Source organism: Seriola dumerili, unplaced genomic scaffold, assembly GCF_002260705.1.
Source record: "Seriola dumerili isolate Sdu_G_001 unplaced genomic scaffold, Sdu_1.0 BDQW01000468.1, whole genome shotgun sequence".
NCBI lineage: Eukaryota > Metazoa > Chordata > Actinopteri > Carangiformes > Carangidae > Seriola > Seriola dumerili.
In genome coordinates this window covers 3,945,764-3,966,245 of record NW_019174723.1, presented here as the reverse complement: position 1 = coordinate 3,966,245, position 20,482 = coordinate 3,945,764, and the positions used below count along the sequence as shown (strand labels likewise).

General features: G+C 42.2%; 2 protein-coding genes and 1 pseudogene across 2 annotated transcripts; 2 read left to right on the top strand and 1 right to left on the bottom strand.

The window, feature by feature from the left end:
• Positions 1-470: 470 nt before the first annotated feature.
• On the bottom strand, positions 471-3,526 carry LOC111234966 (tubulin alpha-1B chain-like). Its single transcript, XM_022763222.1, has 4 exons — positions 3,391-3,526; positions 1,996-2,218; positions 1,738-1,886; positions 471-1,622 (listed from the first exon to the last, which is right to left on the bottom strand). The coding sequence occupies exons 1-4, from the start codon at positions 3,391-3,393 to the stop codon at positions 642-644; spliced, it is 1,356 nt and encodes a 451-aa protein (XP_022618943.1). The 5' UTR covers positions 3,394-3,526; the 3' UTR covers positions 471-641.
• A 4,502-nt stretch (positions 3,527-8,028) lies between these two features.
• LOC111234965 (tubulin alpha chain) lies at positions 8,029-11,315 on the top strand. The gene is made up of 4 exons (XM_022763221.1): positions 8,029-8,135; positions 9,343-9,565; positions 9,675-9,823; positions 9,939-11,315. Exons 1-4 carry the CDS (start codon positions 8,133-8,135, stop codon positions 10,917-10,919), a joined length of 1,356 nt encoding a protein of 451 aa, XP_022618942.1. The 5' UTR covers positions 8,029-8,132; the 3' UTR covers positions 10,920-11,315.
• Positions 11,316-17,324: 6,009 nt separating this feature from the next.
• LOC111234963 lies at positions 17,325-20,370 on the top strand (annotated as a pseudogene).
• Positions 20,371-20,482: the final 112 nt, after the last annotated feature.

Genomic DNA, 20,482 nt, shown 5'->3' with positions numbered 1-20,482 from the left:
CCTCCTCTGTGAGTTAGGATAAATAAATGCTCTGGGGTAATTGCAGGTTTATGATCTTGTCATACTTTGTTGAAGATAACTGCCACAAATCATGCTTTCACTTCTGAACCATGCATAGAAACCGAAAATTATAGAGCTTCAGATTCAGTTCGGACCTGAACATGTAATCCTTCATAAAATAAACTTTCCCACATATCTAAATGCTAATTGAAAAACAATTTGAGAAGCATTGGATTAGTGCTGAGGAAACCCATTTGTTCAACATGCTGCCTTATTTCAATTACACACTGTGATACTTAAATATTTAGAGGTATAATGTTCACCCTGTATGAATACTGAGAAACTTAAACATGGTGTTATAAGTCTACCACTTGATTCAATGTATTTCAACATTTTGTAGGACTATTCACTCATGACCATTAGTCAACATAAACAGTATATTTAGGTTGAATCAACAAAGGACAAACAACTTCACATGTCACAGGAATTTTATTTAGAACAGAGCCAAACTTGACATTTTCAGGAGGTTTAATCTGAGCAGCCAAACTTGTAATCGATAGACAAACATTTCTGTTTGGAATGCATTCAAGAACACATTGATATCAACAATTTCCTGTTCAACTAATGCCTTTGTGTCCCTTTTAATATTCCTCTCCTTCCTCCTCTCCCTCACCCTCAATAGAGTCAACTCCGACCTCCTCATAATCCTTCTCCAGGGCTGCCATGTCCTCTCTGGCCTCAGAGAACTCTCCCTCCTCCATACCCTCACCCACATACCAGTGAACAAAGGCACGCTTAGCGTACATCAGATCAAACTTGTGGTCAAGGCGAGCCCAGGCCTCTGCAATAGCAGTGGTGTTGCTCAGCATGCAAACGGCCCTCTGGACCTTTGCCAAGTCTCCACCAGGAACCACAGTGGGTGGCTGGTAGTTGATGCCAACCTTGAAACCAGTGGGGCACCAGTCCACAAACTGGATGGTACGCTTGGTCTTGATGGTGGCAATGGCAGCATTAACATCTTTTGGCACCACATCACCACGGAACAGCAGGCAGCAAGCCATGTATTTACCGTGGCGAGGGTCACATTTCACCATCTGGTTGGCTGGCTCAAAGCAGGCGTTTGTGATCTCAGCCACTGAGAGCTGCTCATGGTACGCCTTCTCAGCAGAGATGACAGGGGCATATGTGGCCAGAGGGAAGTGGATACGGGGATATGGCACCAAGTTGGTCTGGAACTCGGTCAGATCAACATTGAGGGCACCATCGAAACGAAGGGAAGCAGTGATGGAGGACACAATCTGACTGATCAACCTGTTCAGGTTGGTGTAGGTAGGACGCTCGATATCGAGGTTCCTACGGCAGATATCGTAGATGGCCTCGTTATCTACCATGAAGGCGCAGTCGGAGTGCTCCAGGGTGGTGTGGGTGGTCAGGATGGAGTTGTAGGGCTCCACCACAGCGGTGGACACCTGGGGAGCTGGGTAGATGGAGAACTCCAGCTTGGACTTCTTGCCGTAGTCGACAGACAGACGCTCCATCAGCAGGGAGGTGAAACCAGAGCCGGTGCCACCTCCGAAGCTATGGAAAACCAGGAAGCCCTGAAGGCCAGTGCACTGGTCGGCCTGAGGACAGAGAGGAGGACACACTGATCAAATATATGAGATACACTATTATGATCTAGTTTGATATTTTGAGTCAAAAATAGGAATGAACTCCTCCTGATGTTAAGTTACCCACCAGTTTGCGGATCCTGTCCAGCACCAGGTCAATGATCTCTTTGCCGATGGTGTAGTGTCCACGGGCGTAGTTGTTGGCAGCATCCTCCTTACCGGTGATCAGCTGCTCAGGGTGGAACAGCTGGCGGTAGGTCCCAGTACGCACTTCATCTGCAGAGAAAAAAAAAACACACATATTGAATCAGTTGTTGTAAAAGTATTTTCCCATGTTACTTTAATTTGCCTAAATGAATGTTCAGGGAAAAGTGATGACACTCACCGATGACAGTGGGCTCCAGGTCAACAAACACAGCCCTGGGGACGTGCTTTCCAGCTCCAGTCTCACTGAAGAAGGTGTTGAAGGAATCGTCTCCTCCTCCAAGAGTCTTGTCACTGGGCATCTGTCCGTCCGGCTGGATCCCATGTTCCAGGCAGTAAAGCTCCCAGCAGGCATTGCCAATCTGGACACCAGCCTGACCAACATGGATGGAGATACACTCACGCTATGGAAAGAGAAAACAAGAGGTTACTTATAGTTAATAACATTAATAACAGTTATACCTTTTACATCTATATACTACAATCACTGTGACATAAATGCTTCTAGAAACTGGAAACATTCAGTTGCTCCCCCTATCTGATCTTAATAGGCAGTGCAGCAGGAGGCACCTCCCTGCACCACAATCCGCAGGGGACAAAAATGCCTGACAGCAGCCCCCGCAGAGGCAGGACGTTTCTCTCGTCTTTCCTCCAGTCTTTTTTGTCCTCTTGTCTTTTTGTCCTGCGCTAGCTCCTCTTTTGCAAGCATAAGCACGAATGCAAATTCATTTGCATGAGCACAGGCGCATGCACGACAGTCTGGAATATTCCACTTGCTCTTGTGCCTCAATGATACACAATCACAGCTGATGCTTGAGGAAAGAAAATTTAAGTGCTTAATCACAACTCTTATTTTAGACAAAAGAAATCTTCATACAGTCCAAATTACATTATCAATTTGGATAAAATCATATTTAAAATGTTTAAAGTGACCATTAATATTTCTCCTCATGTTTAAAGCAGAACCACTATGTTACATCATTTTGTTTTCTTAACCACGGATGAAATTAAAAATATATTCACTGCTGTATCTTAAAAAATTAAAAATGATAGCTGCAATGTAATGTCTCCATCCATCTCCACCCAATCTGCCCCTCCCTGCCTGAAGACAGGGTAGGGCATTCGTAAGGTGTCCGATTTGGACGATTTCACACATAAAATTTGACAAAAATAAAAACACAAAGACAAGTAATACCACTGGTGTATGAAGAAAAACATATTCATCTTCCAGACGGTATGTTAGTGGAGCCTGAATGACGCCAGTGCATTGTTCTCATCGCTCTACACAATGACAATCACATCGTCCCACTGCTGCAGACCAATCTTTGTGCCAACAGCAAAATTATATTATTCAATTACATCCATAAATATACACACAGGAAATGTTCATAATGATGTAAAACGAGTCAAAATCTGTCTATCAATTAAAATACAGAGGTTATCTGAAGATGGAAAACCTTTGACGACGTCGTGTAACAGCCGAGATGCCGGCTCCTGCTGCTACTGCTGCTTAATTCCCTTAATTTCTACCTCACAAAAATTGTTTCAGGCTGATAGAGGTGTAAAATGAACTTACCATTTTTTCGTTTGAGGTTCAAAGAGGAAGAGGAGGACGAAAAAATGTGAAGAAAAAGGCTTTTTAAAAACGGTGTTTGCGTCGCGTGTTGTACCCAACGGGGTCGATGCAACAACTGCTGAATGGGAGGGCGGTGCTACCAGATTTATACATGCAGGGCAGGGGATTTGCTCCTGTGCACAGATAAAAAAAAAAGGTTGTACTACCACCATTTGGTAGTGCCATTCAATCCTGCTTTTACTGTAAATATGGCATTCAATTTTAACACAGTTATATTACTGTAAAACCTGCTTAGTGTATTGAAATAAGATGAATATAGGCCTGGTGTTTTAAGTAACTGGTTGCCAGTGGTTAAGAATATTAAAAATGTATGATGGGAATGTTTTTTTTTTTTTTTTTTTTTTTAACTTTATCCTTGCTGCAGTGTGACTTCCTTTACTGCATTTTTTTTGTAAGCAGAAATTGGAGGCCTTTTTTTTTTTTTTTTTTTTTTTAAATAAAGGCCTAGTTCCAACAAAGCTAATTTATTATGCATGCATAGGAATGAGAAACGATTGCATACATCTGCTCTATAGGTGTGGCAAGCTGCAAATCAATAAAAAACAGCCCTGTTTGTGTGAGGGGCATGTGTTGGGGTATATATGAGCAAATTCTGTATAAAAATCTGTGACTTGTCTGCAAACGCTCGATGCACCTGACGCATAATAAATGATGCAAAATGGCTGAATGCTTCTGCTGCACAAGATGCTACCATCTCACTCGAGCAGCCAGGCGTTAATGTTGCCGAGGCCTGCCATGGTATCCGCCTGGCATGCCAGCTCTCTAGCTCTCCTCCTTCTTTGTCCTAGATTCTCTGCAATGATGTCATTCAGTGGGTCGATCACGTGGCTGCCTGTCTCTCTGTGTGCCTCTGCTGTTCAGCTGGACTGAAGCTGGCGTGCGCTTCCTCTGGCTCTCTCCTGTTTGAGGAACTGAAATTGCCTGAATTGCAGTTTATGTGACATAATGGGTGAGCCATAATGGTCTGCACAGTTTGGCTTAAGCAGTTATAGCATTAAAACCCAGCTTTCTAAGCTGTCTTGAATCCTGCAAGGAATGATGAAAAGAGGATTGCATAGTGTTTCTGACATAATCAGTACTATCTAAGTCTACTGTGAGTCTGGAAAAATCCTCACTGCAGCAGAAAACAAACACTGTGCTTTTTGTCATAACAACCACCAAAATGTGGGAATACTCATCATTTATTCAAAAGGGAAGTGAGGATGTATGATTTACAACCAGCCTTTCGTGGTTGCTGTACTCAGTGTGAACTGCAGGGGATGAAAGAGAAGGACAGGAAACAGCCATGGCTCCCAGCCAGGGCTTCTTGAGAGAACATTCTCCACTCCCCCTCGTCGTCGTCGTCCTCCTCCTCCTCTTCCTCCTCCTCCTCCTCCTCCTCCCCAGCAGCTGTGAGACAGGGAGGGTCTGAGCAGCTGCTCACCAAGAGGAGAGAGGGAGGATGGGAATGCTAGAGACATGGGAGTGGTCCTGCATGGCATGAAAGTGACCGCAATGCATCCTGCAAAGAGAGAATATGATACCCAACGAAGTGACAGAGCATATTTTCCATATGTCACAGCAGAGTCCATGTACTGAATATTTTTAATGCAGTTCGCTAAATTCAGCCGTGATATAAAAGAAAACGGTTGCAGTATATTTAAACTGATAAGCTGATAAAACACTGGATGATTTTGCGCTAGAGCCACAGCAGGTTCTGATATTTTGTTAGAGTGATATGAGTTTGAGTTTGCAAGGGTGGGGCAGAGCCTCACAGGAATACTGGTATGGAGGAAATGAAACATGTTTTGGTTTGATCTAATAGAATCATATTATTATTAATGATAAATAATGATGCATATACTTTAAATGCAGATATATTGACAAATGATAATCATTAAAGTCTGATTGTCATTCTAAAGCATTTTAGCTGGCTAACATGAAAAAGGGTTAATGAAAAGGTAATGAATTTGGGCTGTATGCTTTCAGGCACCACCCTCTGTGATGATATTGTGATGTTATCTATCTTTAAAAAAAAAAATCACTGTAACTCTCCCAGAGACACACACAAGTCAAACTGATGCTAGATCACTGATACATAGATAATTTACTAAGGCATCAGTTATGATCTATTAATAGTTGTAGATGTGACAAATGCTCATCAAGTGTTGTATCCTTTAAGCATGAGAGGAAATTAACACAGAAGTGAAGTTGAGGGATAAAAAAAGAGGGAGACTGGCAAGAGAAAGTGGAAGCATGTGTACGGGAAAAGGAAATAGCACATTATAGAATCAAGGATAAAAGAGGCAAACGAGGAACAGAGAGAGATACATTTAAATTGGTTAGTGTATTCTTTCCACTGCAATACATATATATACAGTATGTTGCTCTTTTCAGATATTTTAAATGTTTCATGTTACATAAATCTGGTGTTTTAACAACACAACAGTTTAGCTGTACATGGTCAGCTAGCCCGCATTAGCCTGATAATCAGACTGAATTACCATTTCATTTCACTTCATTCATTCATATCTGAATTGCTGAACAAATGTCGGCAGGAACAAGGCTAGGCCCACCTCACCATAGCCTAAAAACGTCAAAAGTGACATCAATTGAGAGGCATCAGATATAACACTAACCCAAAAATATTGAGTAGTTCAAGACAGTTAGACAGCATCAGATCCTCACATCTGAGAAGCTGAAGAAATAGTTGCTGATTAATTTTCTGACGATGGTTGCAGCTCTAGCTGACTGTATTTGAATTGGACTGCTGCTGTAATCTCAACCCATCTGGTTTTTCTAAAAACAAACACTAGTGGATACCAGTTAACTGAACTAAGGTCTGCTTTCCATCAGACACTGTTCTCATCTCCAAGAGTGACGTTAACCTTATTTCAGCCATTACACATTTTAGCTGATTTCACCCTGGCTGCAGCTGCGGATAGCCTACAGCAGCACAAGTTACCTGCAGTAGGCCACAGAGATCAGCTTCTCTAAACTGTGTGTCTCAAAATCTGGGTTATTTTAAGCAGCCCAACAGTCAAAGAGGTATCATTTCTGCCCTTGGGACAACTGTTGTCATTGAGTTTCCTTTGTTGTTAGCAACCAAGGTGCTTAACTGTCTGTTAGTTTGCTGGGCCGTTATGGAGGCCCATCAAGAACAATTTATGGTCTTTCTCACTGAAAGTTGATTGTTAAAGACAGACACCAACAGAGCTGTTACACACAAAGTTACATTACTGTATATGGAAAGAGTGAGCTTTTATATGAGCTACAACTGCCTTGATGAATGCATTAACAAAAGAGCTGACACACAATGATGCCATGCATCTTGTGTTGCAGAGGCCACACCCCATCATCCTCATGACAATATTTTTTTTTTTCTTCATCAGTTTTATAGGAGGAGGACACATGCACTTATAGGCAACAGCAAGTGTGTTTCCTTACATACACAGGACATGAGGGTGAAGGATTTGGGGAAAGAGGTGATTGAGGCGCCTCACATCCCCCCACAGAGGCAGCTGCAGTGCAGCCCATTAATGCTGCTATTTAAGCTGGGCCACGTGACTACCAGATAAAGGCGGTCTATGCGGATACTAGGTTGTATCCAGGCAACTCCGTTATTCATTTCCTAGCAACCGTTAAATCTTGGGAGGAGGGCTGGGGGTTGGGCGTCTGTGGCTCTCTGTGGCCTACATGTCCCTCATCTGTGACTGGGCAGTTTGACCTCTTTTATCTAGAGAAGGCTGAAAAGTATGATCAGAATACTGGAAATAAAACCAACCGATACTACTGCTCAATAAAGTCCAAAGCCATTACGGAAACAGTGGATGTTAAATAATATGGAGAACGCTTCACAAATTGATGTATAACAGGTATCATAGGAGACTACAGAGGACACATGGTCAGAGTTAAAATGCACTAAAAATATTATGGTAAAGCTTGAATTAATTTGATTTTATTAACAATGTCCACCAGGAAATAGGTTTCAAACAACTTGTGACATGCATGAACAGATACATATTTCTTGATATTGTCTTTGGGCAGTATAAGGCTTCATAACAAATTATACCAATCTTTGTGGAGGATGTGTATAACTCTGCAGTATTTATGGTGTTCATGAGTATACAATCCAGGAAAATGGCTACAGATAATGGTCAAAATCAATGTGACCATAGTTATCAAAGTGCTATATTCTCAAATTGCAGACTCAGTTCTATTCTATTCTGCTCTACTCTTATCTGCTCTATTCTATTAGAAGCTATTTCACATATTAGTCTGTTTGGATGTGTTCGTTTTTAATGTGGGGGTGTATACAGACTGTGTAGTACATGGCAGACAGGGCCTGTCTGGTACCAGCATGCTGAAAATTACGCAGCATTTTCCTCACAATAAGAGGCGCCATGCTTGCAGCACAATAACGGGAGGAGGTCGGGATTCGGGTGGGGTCTGGGAGGCGGTCTTTAGAGCGAGAAAGCCGCTCAGCCAATAGAAAGCCGCGGACAGCTACGAAACGTCAGACTGACATGGAGTTGACCAATAGCAGAACAGCAGCCGCCGGCGCCGGGGCTGCACTTGCATATATACCACTGCTCATCCTCATGTGCGCCATTATCTCTTACATCGACCCCATAACTGTCGAACTGTAAGACTCCCTGTCGAGGAGCTTCTTCAACCCTCAAGCGCGACTAAATCATAACAAAATGGTAAGAACTTTTTAAAACTTTGATAAATAGACATATTTGAGGTATCCATGTTGCATCCACTATTTAGGGGTGTGACTTGTGGGTATGAGGAGGGTGGAAGGGAGGGAGCTTTAACATTAATAGAAAAGTGGGAAGAAGGTTTCATAAAACTGCACTATATCTCAAGTAGGTCTTAAAGAAGTAAATGTTGATGTTAAATGTGTTACAATCAGAGGTTTGGTGTGGGAAGATGATCCGGCGCGCCTTGGATGGGTACGTGGCGGGCAGACTGAACAAAAGAGGTTTTCAGTGGATTGCAATGTGGACTGAATGAATAATGTAGGCTCCGGTTCAACCGCCGACTCTGCGGTACTTTGTTCTCTCCCCCGGCGTGACTAAGCCCCGGCCATCACTTCTCATGACAGCCCTGTAAAAACGTTAATTCAATGTACCGGTGGGGAGGATGCGAATAAGCTGTTCTAGCTTCAAGTGCCCCACACCCAGAGAAACCCTATCCTCAGGGATAATGGATGAAATGCACTGTCAGCAGGGTGCATGACATTAAAAATGCATGCTAGTAATGGACACTGCTGAGTTGTCCCTGATATGTACTGCACTAATGCAGGCTCAGCATGGAGCAGCAACCTTTGTTTTAACTGGCTGTTATTTTACGTTTTTCTATAATCCGATTAAACGTTTTTTGTTTTTTTAAATATGCCCTCAGCGTAATTTCAATTCAATTCAATTCAAATAGCTTTATTGGCATGAACAAAAACATTTTCACACGAATTCCCACAAACGTCATCCGTTGCAAGTCATCCGAGTCAAGGGCTTGTCGCATAGCAACGCCGTTCTAGACACAAGGCAGTGCACCAATCAAAAGTTGACGCTGCCTGGCTATTCGACCTTAACCAGACTACCATTGATTGGTTGTTGCTAAATCAAATGAGATTTCCATTACCCTTAAAAATACAACAGATGAAAAACTGTTGAGTTGATGGCATTACTTTTTAACATTTGTGCCACATTGTACACTTAAGGATAACCTGTTATAGCCCATTTAATAATAACTTAAAGTTCATTTGGACGTTTCAAATTAAATAATTAATTACATTATTTCATACTTCAGTGATAAGGTAATTTTTTTCTTTTCTAATGTGAATGCAAGATTGAAAAAAAAAAAAAATCAATACAGGTAGATAACCTGTCTTTTTTTCTCTTTCCATAGCGTGAGTGTATCTCCATCCACGTTGGTCAGGCTGGTGTCCAGATTGGCAATGCCTGCTGGGAGCTTTACTGCCTGGAACATGGGATCCAGCCGGACGGACAGATGCCCAGTGACAAGACCATCGGAGGAGGAGACGATTCCTTCAACACCTTCTTCAGTGAGACTGGAGCTGGAAAGCACGTCCCCAGGGCTGTGTTTGTTGACCTGGAGCCCACTGTCATCGGTGAGTGTCATCACTTTTCCCCAAAAATCCTTTTAGGCAAATTAAAGTGACGTATGAAAAAAATTTCAAGGGCAATTGATTCAATATGTGTGTTTTTTTTTCTCTGCAGATGAAGTGCGTACTGGGACCTACCGCCAGCTGTTCCACCCTGAGCAGCTGATCACCGGTAAGGAGGATGCTGCCAACAACTACGCCCGTGGACACTACACCATCGGCAAAGAGATCATTGACCTGGTGCTGGACAGGATCCGCAAACTGGTGGGTAACTTAACATCAGGAGGAGTTCATTCCTATTTTTGACTCAAAATATCAAACTAGATCATAATAGTGTATCTCATATATTTGATCAGTGTGTCCTCCTCTCTGTCCTCAGGCCGACCAGTGCACTGGCCTTCAGGGCTTCCTGGTTTTCCATAGCTTCGGAGGTGGCACCGGCTCTGGTTTCACCTCCCTGCTGATGGAACGTCTGTCTGTCGACTACGGCAAGAAGTCCAAGCTGGAGTTCTCCATCTACCCAGCTCCCCAGGTGTCCACCGCTGTGGTGGAGCCCTACAACTCCATCCTGACCACCCACACCACCCTGGAGCACTCCGACTGCGCCTTCATGGTAGATAACGAGGCCATCTACGATATCTGCCGTAGGAACCTCGATATCGAGCGTCCTACCTACACCAACCTGAACAGGTTGATCAGTCAGATTGTGTCCTCCATCACTGCTTCCCTTCGTTTCGATGGTGCCCTCAATGTTGATCTGACCGAGTTCCAGACCAACTTGGTGCCATATCCCCGTATCCACTTCCCTCTGGCCACATATGCCCCTGTTATCTCTGCTGAGAAGGCGTACCATGAGCAGCTCTCAGTGTCTGAGATCACAAACGCCTGCTTTGAGCCAGCCAACCAGATGGTGAAATGTGACCCTCGCCACGGTAAATACATGGCTTGCTGCCTTTTGTACCGTGGTGATGTGGTGCCCAAAGATGTTAATGCTGCCATTGCCACCATCAAGACCAAGCGTACCATCCAGTTTGTGGACTGGTGCCCCACTGGTTTCAAGGTTGGCATCAACTACCAGCCACCCACTGTGGTTCCTGGTGGAGACTTGGCCAAGGTCCAGAGGGCTGTTTGCATGCTGAGCAACACCACTGCTATTGCAGAGGCCTGGGCTCGCCTTGACCACAAGTTTGATCTGATGTACGCTAAGCGTGCTTTTGTTCACTGGTATGTGGGTGAGGGTATGGAGGAGGGAGAGTTCTCTGAGGCCAGAGAGGACATGGCAGCCCTGGAGAAGGATTATGAGGAGGTCGGAGTCGACTCTATTGAGGGTGAGGGAGAGGAGGAAGGAGAGGAATATTAAAAGGGACATGAAGGCACTAAACAGGAAATAATTGATTCCATTTGTTCTTAAATACATTCCAAAAAGAAACGTTTGTGTATTAATTTGGCAGTTCAGAACAACACTACAGAAAATGTTGAGTTTGGAAGTTAAGTTCCTGTGATAGGAAGGCCAGAGGGGGCATTATCAGAGTGTGAGTTGGAAGTAGGAAGGAGCTTACTCTTTGAAGGGTGAGAAAGAGGACTACTGAAAGGGACATAAAGCACTGGTGAAACAGGAAACAATTGCTTAGAATTTTATCTTAAGGGCATTCCAGAAAGAAATGTTTGTCTATCAAATATACGTTTGCCTATTTTCAGACTGAAATCCAACAAAGTGTCAGTTTGACTCTGTTCTAAATAAATTTCCTGTAACATATGAAGTTGTCTGTGTTGTTTTTATTTTGTTTGAGAATGAAAAATTACAATTAGTCAGGAGTGATTAGTCTTTTGAAGACTTGAAATTATAATCCAGCACCATTTGAGAAATTACTCAAAACCTTTAAATTTGAGCCAGTGTCAATGTTAACCATCAAACTTAGATTGTAGAGAAGGTGGTTTGGTCAAAATATTGCAAACATGTAAATGGGACTTAGAAAAACAGCTCTTCTTGTATTAATTCATGACAACAGCATTCATAAAATAGTGGGATTAGCAGCATGTACAGAATTAAGATGGTACTGTTTTGGCAGGTTGGATATAAACCGGTTGACCTACCAGCTGTGCTCCAATTTACCATTGTAAACATTATCAGATGATCCCAGAAAAGCACACTTATCTTAAGCTATTTTTTTTGTTTGTTTTTTTTTTGCTCCACATGCTTCAGTACATCAGTTAACTCAACTATCAGTTTCAGCCCAACAAATTAAGTAATTTCTGTCCTCAGACCTATAAGAAATATGGAATGACGTGGCAACAGCCTACTAAGTACAATAATAATAAAAAAAAACAATCATATCAGATTAGTCTCTTAACCTTCCCTTTGCAGACTATTCCAAATGTCTGGAGCAGAAAACATGAAGGTTTTCCCCCATCTCTGTCAGTACTTTACGGACAGAGAGTATGCAGTCATTTTATTAGTACACTTAGATAAACTAATGCAGTCTAATACAACAACCCTGCAATACATCCTCTCCTCATGATGGTTATAATAGTCAGTTTGTATTGAAACTATTTTAGAGAGGAACATTATGTAGGATGTAGTTTGTGGTGCTGTTGAACTTTACTGCATTATACAGAGAGGTGTTTCTGTTATTTAGCCTTCCCTCGTTTATATAATCAGGGTGGACAAAACCACTAAACTGGTTGGGTACCTCCTGGTCTCAGAGTCCCTGGGAAATTGGGGAGGAAGGTTTGAACTACCTACTATTTGGACAACAAGAATCAACTATGAGTTATATGACAAAGAATGTTTTTCATCATGACATTCATTTCTCAAACTTTGTTGCCCTGAACCAACATAGTGGGAGGGCATCTTCAAAAGGAGTCACAGTCAACAGCTGTGTCGTGGTGGGTCTGGTGCTGGATGTGAAACAGATACTGCGGCAAATTTGTGCACTTCACCTGTCCTCCTCAAGAGGCAGAGTGTGATGCATCAGCCTCAGACTTGAGTCATTACGTTGCATTATACTGACAAGCCATCATAGTAAGCACAATTTTAAACATTAATTTTTCCACAGTTATTGTTTAAAAGTCTAATGGAAGAGGAATAAAGTAAGTATATTATATATGTTTTCTCTTTGAATTATGGCTATAAATGATTTCACTATCAATGTTTCTATTGTTAGAGAAATAAAAATATTGTTGAATTTCATACTTGAAGAACAAGCATATTGGATTTCTAGTTAATATTATCATCAAAACAAAATACTAGAAACAATTTCACCAAATGTATTTCGTTTTTGTGGTTAGGAAAGGAGTATTTATTGTCCATGTGTTATAAAAAATAAAGTTGGTTTAAAAAAAAGTGGAAGTGCATCCGGATTCTCTATTTTTCCATTTTTCCATCTAGTCAAGAATGGAAAGGAGATGCAATTTTTTTTTTTAATTTTTTATCTTTTCACAAAGATCTCAAAGATCTCAGGTCTAATGCAAGTAAAACTGTTTCACAAAAACAAAGACTGACAACTTTTAAGCTAAAAAAATTAAACATCGTACCCCCAGGCTAATTCAGTTCTAAGACTAATTTTACCATGATAACAATCAGTGACACCTGTGCTGGCCAGTAGTACCCAACAACAAAAAAATAAGAAAAAATGGCTCATAATGTTGTTTGCTAACATTGTTATCGAAAGAGCAATGCGAGGGGAAAGAGCTTTTAGAGACCGCAGTAAATACCTCCCCTCCTCTGCCGTATCATCCAGACCGTCCGCAGACAGGGTCGCTAGGAAAACGAAACACCGACAGCACGATTTTATTCTGAAGGCCAAGTTGTAGCGTTTGTTGACATGTAACTTGCCGGTAGCTAGCACATAAACTGTATCGTTAAATCGTTAGCATCTAGCTACCGGCTCAACCGTTAGCATACCAAAACCACCGTCACAAAGTAAAACTTTTTTCTTTTGACCGCTGTCATTCAAACAATCACTAGAGACATTATTGGCCTAATGTTACCTCTGTTCTTTTGGCTGTCATTGGCCTCTGTCTGTCCTTCTCGGGAAGCTGCTGGTGGTCTGCTGTCAGCGCCAACGCTGGCCAGTGTGGGTAGAGGAGCCCCATTCGCACTGCTGTTGACCCCGCATACTCCGCTCTCTCGTCCAGTTTATCCCCCAAAACAGAGGCTACTGCTCACCGTATATCTTCAGTACAATTTCTGTAGTGTCTTTAAGCTTTTCATGTGGTCCTTCAGTTTTAGGATCTTGTACCATATTTTTTGTGTTTTTTTGAACATCTTCGATGCTTCTGTCAACGGTGGGATTGACTATGTTTACTGTCGCTGCAATTTCTTTTCCAAGTCAGATTTTTCTTCTTATTGTTACACTGTTCGCTGAATTTCCCAAGTAAAACGCCATCGAAACTGTTGAAATCTTCCAGTAGACAAACATTTCCTGTTGGGGCAAACTTAGATCTGTGGTTGGGTGCAGTGACTTGGTCGGCCATTTTTATTATTTCGAAAAAAGTCTTAAATTACCCAGAATTCATTTACCACAGTCCGATTTAAGATACTCAAGAACTAAACTGTTATGTGCAACGGATTAATTTAGACGTCTATCTGAAGTCTGTTATATTAAAGCCATAGTTAAAGGCTGTCTTTGTGAAACAGGTGTCATCAGTGTGGTTGTTGTCGCCGATGCCCACTGTGTCAGACTCCACCTGCTGCCCGGAGGCTGGTCTGGATCATGTATTGCATGGTCACTCAGATGCTTCACGCTCTTTTTAGTCAGCCAACATCTCTAGTAATTTTTATGTCTCTCTTTAGTTTGCCTTACATTTTAGTAGTTTTTTGTCTCTTTTTGACTATTTGACATCTGTGTTTGTTCGATTTAGTGTTTTTGTTTGACACTTTGCATCTTATTTGTGTCTCTTTTTGGTTGTTTTGTGTCTGTTTATTTGTTTGATTGACTTTCCAACAGAAAATGTCAACAGTCACTTCATTCAGAGGCTCTGGTCCAGGGACCCTGGGCCTGTGCCTACAAGGCCTGAAATCCATCCATGATACTAAGCCAGTGCAGTTCACTTTTGTGCCAGCAGAGGACTCTGAAGCATTCATGACCACTACTGTCCCCACCCAGACGATCCTAGTGTTGAACTTAAGGAGTCAGTTCATCCAGGATATCAAGGTTACATAACATTTGATCACTTTCCTAAACTGGAATCAAGGCATGCAGGTAGTTTTACTTCAATTTGCCCATATTTTCTATGATTTCTGCCCCCAGCCCATTACTGTTGAGGTGAATGGAATCTATTTGTGCTTACAGCATAAAAAATGCATAAAATATAGGGACACAATGAACAGAGGATACTGTTACTTGGAATATGTATATGCACAGTTTATGGAAAGCACCTTGAATTTTCATTTTATCTGTTTAAATACTGTGAGTAGCATAACCAAAAATTCAATTTACCATTGCGTTGCAGTGGAGGCAAAAGTCTCAGACAATATCTCAAACCTGGAAAAATTCTATTAAACTATATCAACATGTTTAGACACATCTAGGGGCAGGGGATATCACTTCTCATGTGATTTGGATCAACTAATCATCATATTCAAAGATTTAGCCAGAAAATATTGATAACCCCCTTTGGTTATAATTTTGAAAATAAAAATAAAAATATACTATTTCTCCATGAAATTCATTTGGCCTTATGTTAAATTTATGTTAAATTGTGGCATTCATTTATAGTGTCAAATCATATTGTAGATATTTTTAAAATAACCTATCACGGTATTTCAAATTTGTATTGTTTTACAATGACCAATAAACGAATCAGTCCCAGGCCTAAATCTTATAGGTTTTAAGCATCTTTATCATAACTGTATCTCATTTATTTGATCATTGTGTCCTCCTCTCTGTCCTTAGGCTGACCAGTGCACTGGTCTTCAAGGCTTCCTGGTTTGCCACAGCTTCGAAGGTGGCACCAGTTCTGGTATCAGCAAGAAGTTGAAGCTGGAGTTCTCCATCTACCCAGCTCCCCCGGTGTCCACTGCTGTGGTGGAGCCCAACCACTCCCTCCTGACCACTCACACCACCCTGGAGCACTCTGACTGTGCCTTCATGGTAGATAATGAGACCATCTATGATATCTGCTTTAAAACAGCCAGTCAGATGGGCGAAATGTGACCATCGTGCTTGCTGCCTGCTGTTCCGTGGTGATGCAGTGCTCAAAAATGTCAATGCTGCCATTGACCACTAGTTTGATGTGATGTTGGGGAAGGCGGAGATAGAGCTCTGTATGAGGAGGTTGGAGTTTACTCAGCTGAGAGGGAGAGAGAGGATGAGGAAGGAGAGGAGTTGACCTACAAAGTAATTAGAATATCCATGAGCATAATTTTTTACGTATTTGCAGGCACAAGTGTAATGTAGTGCTGTATAACATTTGGATTGTTCCCTGTAACTGTTTACTAGTGTAGGTTATCCATATATTTATCGGCACGTAAATAAATTTCATAAACTAAGTTCAAATAGTGTTTAAATGTACTATGATGTGAGAATGTGCCCTTGAGACACCTAATGGAGCTCACTGCTTCTCTTTCAAGACTTTGTTCCTTTAGTGCAAAAGATATATTGTAATTAGCATTATAGCATTTTTATTTCTTTGATCTGTTGATATTAACAAACCATTATTCTCATCAATCTGATTTCTAACTAATGACAATGGAAAAAGGAACGATGTCTTAGTAAATGGTGACCTCTGGTGATGGGAGAGGTTTGGAAGTGAGACAAATGTTGGCACCACAATGCTTCATACACCAGGAAGAGGTGGTGATTGCAAGTAAAAATAGATTTCAAATGAAAAACACTTATTTTAAGAAGGTTACTGACAGTTTAATTAAGTGTAATAAATGTACATTTTTTTTGGAAAGACAATGAGAATCAGGAACACATGTTTTACATCTTTAATGTCATCTAAACCTTCGACAAAACGCTTTATATCTAAGATGGTTGGCCACTAAAGCAGTAATTTCAAATTTGAATTTTTCCTGTAGAACAAAGGACTGGAGTGTTAGTGTAGGTTACTCCAAAGACATCTCAGATCATGGGGAAAAAGATTATCAGGTCTGATGAGACAAAAACTGAACTCTTGGCAGAACTCCAAACACTGCCAGGCAAACACCAGGCACTCCTCATGACTCGGCTAATACCTCGGCAATTTATTTTTAATAAATTTGCAAGCATTTCTAAAAATACGTTTTCATTTTGTTCTTGCGGGTTATTGATGTGCAATAATAGGCTTTTATCCATTTTGAGGATTTTATCAACAACACAATAATAGTAATGATTCTTTTTTTATGATAATAATAAAGTGTGAAAAAAAGTGAAGGGGTTTAAATACCTACTTATTATTGGAATTCAACATTTACTTAGGAAATGTAGGGGAGTAAAGTATAAAATGTAAGTACCTCACAGTAAGAATTGTACTTGAATAGACGGATATAGTATATATAATATAATAACCTACTAGAATAATGTGCGCACACTACCCAGAAGGGAATAAGGGGTGTTATCGTGTTCTTCCTATTTTGCCGAGACCCGTGAACGTATCATTTCTGACACCCACTTTGGAATGCTTCACTTTCCAGTAGAGTTCGTGGCGTTCCAAGGAAGACGATGACTGTTCCACTTAAACCAATAGGAAAAGGGCTCACATGCGCTTTTAACCAATCGGCTTCAGCAGCTCTTTTTCCGCCGGGTCAGAGAATATAAAAAGCCCCGCCTAGCTGAAGTCCATCAGTTACTTCTTACACAGGACTCATAAAGCCCTATTTGTGAGAGCTAACGTTGCCTCTTCCTCTTTTTAATCCGACCTCCTCCAGACTTCACAGCTTCAGCAAACATGGTGAGTGTTAAAATAACATTTTCTTTGCCCATCATGAGTTGATTTAACCTAAATCAAAGCTCCGAAAGAGTATTATGATGTGGCAGCCTAGTTTAACTGTTACCAACTTTTAAGGAGCAGCACAAATTGTTTACTTTTTAGCTTTAATTCAAAACTAAAGTCAAATGTCAGACGGTTAATCAACGTCGTCTTCAGCAAGTCGTTTTCAACCATAATTTTGGTTAATTTATGTGTTATCCGACAAGGCGCAGCCCAAATTCAAGTTCAGTCATGGCTGCCAGTTTCCTGCTTTTCCCGTCTGCACAGTGACCCAGTTGGCCAAGGTTACTGTGCTTTCAGCCTGAAACATTCCTCTGGTTTACCGGCTGTTTGAAGGGCCAGGCATGGATGGATTATGACAAAATGAGGCCCCTGAGCACAGACAGGTAAAACGGCCCCCCTCCCCTCTTCTACACAAAGCCCCCAGTCTAAAAGGACCCCATAATTTTGGGTCTATTGTGTTTTGTGTTGTTTTTTTTACCTGGACAGTATGACTTTTCAAACAAGAAAACAGTCCCTTCATGCACAGGCACAAGCCCAGGGACCCAGAGGTCGATGGGGAGGGTGGGTGGAGGCCCTGCCTGGCAGTCCCATTCAGTAATCCATCCATTGGGCCTGGACTTTATGAAACTGCAACCACAGGCTTTTCAAACAAAACCTATTCACTGAAAGCTTTATGGGGCCTTTATATTTAATCTTTCATGTTGCACACTGTGTAGCCCCACTTTTGTTGAATTACAGCTGTGTTTGGTTTGTTCCACCACAGAACTTTGTTGGAAAAGTGCCTGTTCTCAAGACAAGCTTTTCTTTCTTAAGCTCATTGTGTCGGGGTAACTGAATGTGTCAGGTGACATAAGTCATGATGTTCTAGTATCTGGTTCTTCACAAAAGAGCCTTTTTCCTCCTTCTCCTCAAATCACGCATTAGCTCCAGAGCAAGTCATCAACATGTGATGTGTAGCCTTCAGCACCTATTTAGATAGAAAATAGCACAATAACCTTTTTTAAAGACAGCTGATCAGCCAACTAAGCCTATTTAATAATAATTAAAAAAAAAAAAAAAAATCTGTTAAGAATTTGTAACAAAATAAATGCCCACAAATAAATAAATTTTTTATTTTTATTTTTTTCCTTTCTTTATTTTCCCCACAGCGTGAATGCATCTCAGTGCACGTTGGTCAGGCTGGTGTCCAGATTGGCAATGCCTGCTGGGAGCTTTACTGCCTGGAACATGGGATCCAGCCGGATGGACAGATGCCCAGTGACAAGACTCTTGGAGGAGGAGACGATTCCTTCAACACCTTCTTCAGTGAAACTGGAGCTGGAAAGCACGTCCCCAGGGCTGTGTTTGTTGACCTGGAGCCCACTGTCATCGGTGAGTGTCATCACTTTTCCCCGAAAATCCTTTTAGGCAAATTAAAGTGACGTGTGAAAATAATTTCAAGGGCAATTGATTCAAGATATGGTGTTTTTTTTTTTTTTTTTCTCTTCTGCAGATGAAGTGCGTACTGGGACCTACCGCCAGCTGTTCCACCCTGAGCAGCTGATCACGGTAAGGAGGATGCTGCCAACAACTACGCCCGTGGACACTACACCATCGGCAAAGAGATCATTGACCTGGTGCTGACAGGATCCGCAAACTGGTGGGTAACTTAACATCAGGAGGAGTTCATTCCTATTTTTGACTCAAAATATCAAACTAAAATCATAATAGTGTATCTCATATATTTGATCAGTGTGTCCTCCTCTCTGTCCTCAGGCCGACCAGTGCACTGGCCTTCAGGCTTCCTGGTTTTCCATAGCTTCGGAGGGGGCACCGGCTCTGGTTTCACCTCCCTGCTGATGGAGCGTCTGTCTGTCGACTACGGCAAGAAGTCCAAGCTGGAGTTCTCCATCTACCCAGCTCCCCAGGTGTCCACCGCTGTGGTGGAGCCCTACAACTCCATCCTGACCACCCCACACCACCCTGGAGCACTCCGACTGCGCCTCTCTATCGGGTAGCTTTTGATCAACGAAGGCCATCTACGATATCTGCCGTAGGAACCTCGATATCGAGCGTCCTACCTACACCAACCTGAACAGGTTGATCAGTCAGATTGTGTCCTCCATCACTGCTTCCCTTCGTTTCGATGGTGCCCTCAATGTTGATCTGACCGAGTTCCAGACCAACTTGGTGCCATATCCCCGTATCCACTTCCCTCTGGCCACATATGCCCCTGTCATCTCTGCTGAGAAGGCGTACCATGAGCAGTTAACAGTGTCTGAGATCACAAACGCCTGCTTTGAGCCAGCCAACCAGATGGTGAAATGTGACCCTCGCCACGGTAAATACATGGCTTGCTGCCTGCTGTTCCGTGGTGATGTGGTGCCAAAAGATGTTAATGCTGCCATTGCCACCATCAAGACCAAGCGCTCCATCCAGTTTGTGGACTGGTGCCCCACTGGTTTCAAGGTTGGCATCAACTACCAGCCACCCACTGTGGTTCCTGGTGGAGACTTGGCCAAGGTCCAGAGGGCTGTTTGCATGCTGAGCAACACCACTGCTATTGCAGAGGCCTGGGCTCGCCTTGACCACAAGTTTGATCTGATGTACGCTAAGCGTGCTTTTGTTCACTGGTATGTGGGTGAGGGTATGGAGGAGGGAGAGTTCTCTGAGGCCAGAGAGGACATGGCAGCTCTGGAGAAGGATTATGAGGAGGTCGGAACAGATAGTATGGGAGATGATGATGACGAAGGAGAGGAGTACTAAACAGCATGCATTCCCTTCTGTTCTCTGATCTGTGCCTTTTTATTAATGTCAAAAATAAAAGCTTGTTCACTGACTGCACTGTTTACTCTTTAAAGCACCCACAGGGCAGAGGAACTTGCACTGTTAAGTAATAAAGCATTTTAAATGGAGTGCAGATTTCTTTTTTTTGTCCACCTTTCATGCAAACAAGAGATGATGTTGCTGCTCTACTCACTTTAGTCACCTGGGGGCAGTGGTGTTCAGCAGATGTTTGGACTCCAC

Excerpts from the sequence above, each read along its gene's own strand:
- LOC111234966 (XM_022763222.1), bottom strand. Across the intron at positions 1,887-1,995 it reads CCTGGAGCCCACTGTCATCG|ATGAAGTGCGTACTGGGACC; the intron begins GTGAGTGTCATC and ends TTTTCTCTGCAG. Across the intron at positions 1,623-1,737 it reads TGGACAGGATCCGCAAACTG|GCCGACCAGTGCACTGGCCT; the intron begins GTGGGTAACTTA and ends CTCTGTCCTCAG.
- LOC111234965 (XM_022763221.1), top strand. Across the intron at positions 9,566-9,674 it reads CCTGGAGCCCACTGTCATCG|ATGAAGTGCGTACTGGGACC; the intron begins GTGAGTGTCATC and ends TTTTCTCTGCAG. Across the intron at positions 9,824-9,938 it reads TGGACAGGATCCGCAAACTG|GCCGACCAGTGCACTGGCCT; the intron begins GTGGGTAACTTA and ends CTCTGTCCTCAG.